Below are 7,268 nucleotides of genomic sequence, written 5' to 3' on the forward strand. Positions count from 1 at the left end.
TGAAGGAGTTGCATTTTAGAGCAATGATTCAGAGATGTTTCTCTCTTTCTCACTCTCTCTCTCTCTCTCTCTCTCTTTTTCTTTTGGATTGAAGTTTTAATGTTGGCCTAAAAACAGGAAACTACTGAAGGCATAGAATATATTTATTATATAAAAAATCTCAATGATAAAAGTAGGCTCAAACCTTTTACTATGATCGTTAGTATAGCAGCTGTGGAATGAGGTTTCACTACCATTAACACTATTATTTAAATTAAGAAAGCTTTATTAGTTACTGGCAATGCAGTCAGCTATATGACACATTTAATGGGAAGTCATTAGATGAGTTTGAAGATGTCCCTTATGTGCATACAGTTTTAGATAACAAGGTGGGTGAAACAGGTGAAAGGGCTTAAGAGTACACTTATCATGATGAGCACTGATAATGATGTATGGAAGTGTTGAATCACCATATTGTACACCTGAAACTAATATAACACTGTATGTTAACTCTACTGGAATTAAAATAAAAACTTTAATAAAAAATCATGTAATCTCAAAATTAAAATATTAGTTGTATGTTATTAAATGGTTTTGTACATGACTTATACTACAATGATACGTTTATAAGTGGTCCTGTAATGCATATATCATATTCAAAGAATTACATATACATATATGTTTATGCATTTCTGCATCTATTTTGATACATTTATATTAATATGCTAGCTATTATTATCATTATTATTCAATATATCCCTGCTTTAAGAACTTACATTGTATGGTACATGCATCCTTTTTGAATCAAAAAAAGGAGAGGAGTAATTTCCTAATAGGAGTGAGAACAGAATATACCTGACTGCAGGTGTATGCAATTCCTATAGCAACACAGAAATTTCTTGACATCAGGAAAAGGGAAAAGGTCAGAATTGAAGAATTATTGTGCATGTCTTGTCATGGTGAGGTCTGTTAGCTTCTACATCAGCCTGTGGATTCTTTTCTGAGTCAGCTGCATGACATTGGACATATATTGTTCTAGGTTCAGTGATTGGTGTTCCTTTCAAAGATAACCTGGTGTGAGTGTGTGTGTGTGTGTGTGTGTGTGTGTATGTGTGTGTGTGATTGTGTGTATGTGTGTGTGTGAGAGAGAGAGAGGGAGAGGCAGAAACAGAGACAGACAAAGACAGAGAGAAAGAGACAGAAAGACCACGTTAATGTTTGTACATATGTGCATGTGTGTGTCCAATGGTGGTTGTGGCAATGTAGCACATAGTGAATATAGAGGAATATTGTTCTGCCATGGCAGTTAGCACTATGATTAGGGTCTTTTTTTCTCAGTTTGATAAAGGATTACTAATATCAATTGATGAAGATTTAAAAAGTTAGGAGCCTCTCTCATTTCAGGTTTATCTGGAGTACTGCCTGAGGGCATCTGCATTTTATTCCCTAAGGAGGCTTAGTAAACTATGCCTCTTTCAACCTAAACATGTTTCTGCTTCATCTCAGGAGAGACAAGACACAACCTTAGCACAGTGACCACTTATTTGAAAATCGTAAAGTTTTTCTACCCAGTGAATCCCGTATTTTCCCTAGGAATCTGCAGTTTTTAAAATGTGGGTGAAAGAGATGACATTTGTTAAAGTATAAGAGAGGATTCTTAGAGAAAGACATGGGTAGAGAGATGACTAGATAAAACATTTGATGATTAGATACTATTTTGCATTTAATTGGGGGATGGGCTAGATGGGTGGTGGGTATTAAGGAGGGCACTTGTGATGAGCACTGGGTGTTGTATGTAAATGATGAGTCACTGAATTCTACTCCTGAAACCAATATTGCCCTATATGTTGGCTAGCTAAAATGTACATAAAAAAATAGTACTAAATAGAAAAAAATAATTTGGACCTCTGTTGCCTTTTTGATCATTTTACAATCTTTTCCACTAGTTTTCTGCAGAGAGAAAGGTAAAGAAAGGTTATTCTGAAATGATGAAGTAGTAAGCGTTTCTCAAGCTCTGTCTATGGAAATGGAAGCAGATACACTTGGAGAGCTGGGGACACTTCATGGGGGCAGAGAAAGTTAGTGTCTTCCTCTCTCAGACGTAACAGGAATAATGTTGAGAGCAGGAAGAAAGGACAAATCTGATGTGGATTTAACAAACATATGAAATTTACATAATTCAATCATTCAAGTGACTCTATGGTGGAGATTCTCTTATACACCCCATTTTTCAGGAGGAAATAACAATGTGGAGATACTATGTAACTTACCCGAAGCTACAGGGGCAAAAACAGAATTTGAAAGCTCTGTCTGACACCTGAGCTTATTTTCTTAACTCTTACTGATGAACTATTCTTACCCTTATATTTCCTTCCTCATTATGAGGTAGCATTTCTCCAGCACAGATGCTCAAACATTAGAGTCATTATTCACTTCTAGGTCATTCTCATGTTATCAACCAGCAATCAGTATTCAGCTTACTTTACCTTCCATTCTAAAGGTCATCTCTTTCTTCACTGTCTAATAAGACTCCGTCCATTCAAGCCACCATAACCTCTTGATGACCACACACTTTCTGGGATTACTGTCTTCTCCCTATGAGTATTTATCTTCCTCAAAGGTAATGATACGATTTTTGTAAAATGCTAATTTGAATACAACACTGTCTTTCTAAAAATCCTCAATGCTTACCCCGTATACAGAATAAAGGTCAGCTTCCTTAGCATGAAAAATATGGCCTGCATGATTTCCACGAATTTCCTTTGAAGTGTCATCCCTCACTTTGTCTTGTGCGTTACAAATCACTTACAAACTTCATGAAGCTCACCATATACTTAACTCTCCTTTTGCACAGAAAGCTATTTATTTCATTTGGCTTAATGCTATTTGTTTTAAAATGTGCTTAGGAAGTGTTCTGTGACCATAGGACCACTCACCTTTAGAGACTACACTTTCTTTGTATTTTCCATAAATGCCTTTTTCACCGGACTAACATATAGCAGCTTAGTTCTCTATAGCTATTTCCCCCTGATTTCACAGTGAGCTAAGCACTGAAGTTATTTATACATGGAAATTTCACAGGACAAGGGTGCATCAAAATTCAAAATTACCAATGAGATGAATTAACTTTCACTAAGCCATATATAACAAAAATGCATTATCTTTATTTTGGTTCAATTTCATTACAGTGGTTTTGTGAAAGGGAGGATTTGCAAAAACAACTGATTTAAGCCAGAGAAACCATTAACTAAGAGTGTGAATCATTCAGTCCCTGGACAATTGAGCGACTCACATGTCACCCTTAGGACACTGTACACTCTATAGAGTATCCGTTTTTCTTGTTCAGCACTGAAAAAGGTTTCTTCAGTAAAGCTGATACTTTGATCTGTCTTATTATATCATATTTTGTTACATCTACCAATTATGTACGTTAAATAACATTTGTTACTGACTCAAGATAGACAATACATCCCTTAGAGAGCCAGCGGCAAACTTGGAATATATTTTCCCTAAATTCAAATTACTTGGCAACCATTGTCTTTACTCAAATGAAGATGAAGTATGGAGAAAGCCATTCCACCCCAAAATTAACAGCTAGACAAATATAGACCAAATGTATTCTTCAGCTATAAGTACATGGGATTCAAATAAATAAACTTTCTAAAATTAAATATTTCAACCTCATTGTTTGCATTCTTCGCTTCAATGCCTCCCCAGATTGTCATAATATCGGTGCCTTTCAGTTATGTCACTGTTAAGATAGAATTAAACAAAAATATTTTTTTCCCCAGACTCTTTCTCAAAGCTTCTTTGACATCTTTGTTTCTTAGAGAGTAAATCAAAGGATTCAGCATGGGCGTGACTAGGGTGTAACACAACGAGGCCACTTTACTCAGCTCAGGAAATCTGTCAGGAGTGAGATACATAAAAAACACAGCACCGTACAGCACACTCACGACTCCCAGGTGTGAGCTGCAAGTGGAGAACGCTTTCTTACGTCCCTCAGAGGAGCGTATCTTGAGAACTGTGGACACAATATACAAGTAAGAAATAATAATAACTATGATGGTAGGCAAGATGATGATGCTGCATAAGGAAAAGGAAATGATTCTAGAGATGAAGAGGTCAGAGCAAGATATCCTCTCAAGTGGGCGAGTGTCACAGTAAAAGTGGTCAATGGCCCGAGAACCACAAAAGGACAGAGTAAATGTCATGCTTGTCTGAAGAACCGAGCTGATGCAGCCACATAAATAGGAACCAGCCACCAACTGCGTGCAGAGACGTGCTGACATCTGGACAGAGTAGAGGAGTGGGTTGCAGATGGCAATGAAGCGGTCATAGGCCATGGCTGCCAGGAGAAATCCCTCTGCCACGATGAAGAGGGTAAAGAGACAGAACTGGGTCACACAGCCTGCAAAAGAGATGGACTTGCTCTCAGACCAGAAGTTGATCATGGCCTTGGGTGCAATAACAGACGAATAGAAGAGATCAATGAAGGACAGGTTGCCTAGGAAGAAATACATGGGTGTGTTCAGCCGGGGATCAGTCATAATAATGGTCATCATCCCAACATTACCCAGAAGGATCATGGCATACACAAGCAGAAAGATCAGGAAGAGGAGAATGTGGAGCTCGGAGCTGACCCTGAAGCCTACCAGGATGAAGTCAGTCACTTCAGAGTGATTGTTTGTTCCTCTGTCACTCATGGCAGAAACCTGCTGAGAGGCACAAGGAAAAGCAAAGAAATGAAACCCGTGCTTGGTTTCTAGTGACACAAATAATTTCTTACGTGTAGAATAAATTAGTTATATCTTAATTAAATATTGCATATAAAGCCATGTTAATGTCATGAAGAATCAGGAATTTGAACTAGATAATACGAAGTCCGTAAAACTGTTATTTTATTAAGCAGTGAAAGAAGTTAATGGGTTATTGCATTTTAGATCATTTTTTTGCTGAGTATTCACCAAGAAAGTAACATAACATATTGTCTACTGTTAGTGACATTTTGAATTTCTATTCCTAATATATTTATCATTAAATAGTTGTCTTTAACTAAAGTAAGAATATAACCTAAAATGCAGGGAATACATATAATCTGTATGAAAGTGCCATAGCCATCATGATTGCCTGTCACTTCCTGAATCATTAAAAGACAGTAATATATTTAGATACATTTTTACCTTCTTTCACCACTACTATTTGGTTTCCATTGTTACTGTGCCATCTCCAAAAATAGAATAAAAGGTGATAAGTTGTTGGTAATTAAAATTAATAAGTTCAAAACAATCACTAAACCTAGATATCATTTTCTAATGCTCTCTCCAAACCTGTGTTCATTTTCTCAGGTCAAGGATATTCCTCCCAAATAGATGCATTTTTATTGCCTCATTATATATATTTTCTTTCCATTACTAGTTGTGTGATTTAATATATTACATATTAACCTAACCATTTTCTTTGAAGCAGAGAAAGAAGCTGATAACCATTCCAGTCCTTACATGACAATGAATAACTTTTTATCAAACCTGCATCAATTCAAGAGCTCTCGCTTTTTAGCCAGGGTAAGTATACTTAAGGAATACCTGCCTTATATTCTATTATGCCTTATATATCTTAAAATAAGGACAATGGGATAACATGGATATTTGAGGACCGTAACAACCTTCGGTCTCCAGAGTCCATGATCACTTGGTAGAATATCAACAGTACTTACTTTACTTCTGATACCTTTCTGCAGGAGTTTTCCACATTGAGGTTTTGTTCATCCTCTGTGATGGATTCCATTGGGAGAGGAGCAATCATAAAGTCAATTATGGAGACAGAAGTGCAGGCTCAAGGGCTGTTGTCCATGAGGACTGCAGTAACCTCAGACATAAGCAAATAATCTAATAATAGTCCATATATGAGGAGCTTTTCTTCTCTGGTTATGTGTATCCTTTGGGAAATTTCTCTGGACTTTATTTTCTTCATTGACAAGGAGAGACGTTCTGGTAATTATCATAGCATAGATATTGGTAAACATAAGGAAACAGATTTAAAGTTTGTGCTATTTAAGTTTAAAACGAATGAATATATTAAATAATCATAAATTACATTTGCTATGCTTTAAAAAAAGATAGAAGTTAACTCCAAATTATGATTTACCTGTTTTTCCTGATGTCGATGTGTTTCATGCCATGACAAATGCCCTCTAAGTCACAAAGTCAGATAATGTTTTGCTAATTCTAAGCTTTCTTATGTGTAAATACTAAATTTTTGTAAAATATAGTGGAAGAAATGATAATTTAAAAAATATTCTAAGAATTCTTAGCATGAAATTGTATAAGAGATCATGATCTGTATTTAAAAATCCTCAATAATTATGTGTGACTAAAAGACTACAGTAAAACCAAAGACATAATACTCTATTTAATGAAACAGCGTATTATAATTATGCAAATGCCATTTTCCCATGAAGATTTCCATAATTTAATTATAATTCCACTTTTAGAAAATCTTTTTTATTTAAAAATTATTTCTAGAATTATCTGGATTTTTTTTAGTGTGTACACAGCAACACATATGGGCCCGGCACGTTCCTTTATTATAATGCAGGATTAGTAAAAGTTTGGTAAGTGTAGGAAGAGTAAATAGTTTAAGTATCTTAAACTGGAAATTATTAATGAAGGTGAATTGAGGCCTGTGAAGTTTGGAAAGGCTGGAGGAATTTCTGGGTGACACTGTAATAATGACCCTTAGAGCAATATAATAAGATTCACAAAGATAGGCTACCATCGGAGATACAATTTAAAAACAGTGAACCTTAACTGTGGTCCAGAGATCAGATACATGGAAAAAAAAGATGTCACTGCTTCCTCATCCATCAAAATAGCTTCTCTAAGGAAGTTGGGGACTCAACAATGCTGCAGAAAATAGCCCATATGTACCCACAACCTTCCTAAGGTGACATTTCCATGGTAGAAAATGTTGAAATTTTCTACCAAATTCTGAGTTTGTGTGGGTCTCATTGGTAGAACAAAATCTGTGCCAGGAACCATAGTATTAGGAGACATTTGAACTTTCCAACACCTCCAAGGGGAAAGCACAGGTGGTAGAGTTTCGCTATCCAATTGATCAAATGTACCAGAATCCAGTTCCTTAAACTGCCCACGAAGGCATTAGTAATGAAAACATGCTAGTGCTCAAAATACATAAGAACACTTACTGTCATTCACTAGTCTGATGGGACATAAAGAAACCCTCCACAGATTCAACGATTGAAATCATTCAATGTGTGTTCTTTGATG

General features: G+C 36.0%; 1 protein-coding gene across 1 annotated transcript; it reads right to left on the reverse strand.

Annotated features, from left to right (window-relative positions):
• Positions 1-3,722: 3,722 nt before the first annotated feature.
• Positions 3,723-4,706, reverse strand: LOC128311024 (olfactory receptor 9K2-like). Its single transcript, XM_053199626.1, has one exon. It carries the CDS (start codon positions 4,683-4,685, stop codon positions 3,723-3,725), a length of 963 nt encoding a protein of 320 aa, XP_053055601.1. The 5' UTR covers positions 4,686-4,706.
• Positions 4,707-7,268: the final 2,562 nt, after the last annotated feature.

Source organism: Acinonyx jubatus, chromosome B4 (assembly GCF_027475565.1).
Source record: "Acinonyx jubatus isolate Ajub_Pintada_27869175 chromosome B4, VMU_Ajub_asm_v1.0, whole genome shotgun sequence".
Lineage (NCBI taxonomy): Eukaryota > Metazoa > Chordata > Mammalia > Carnivora > Felidae > Acinonyx > Acinonyx jubatus.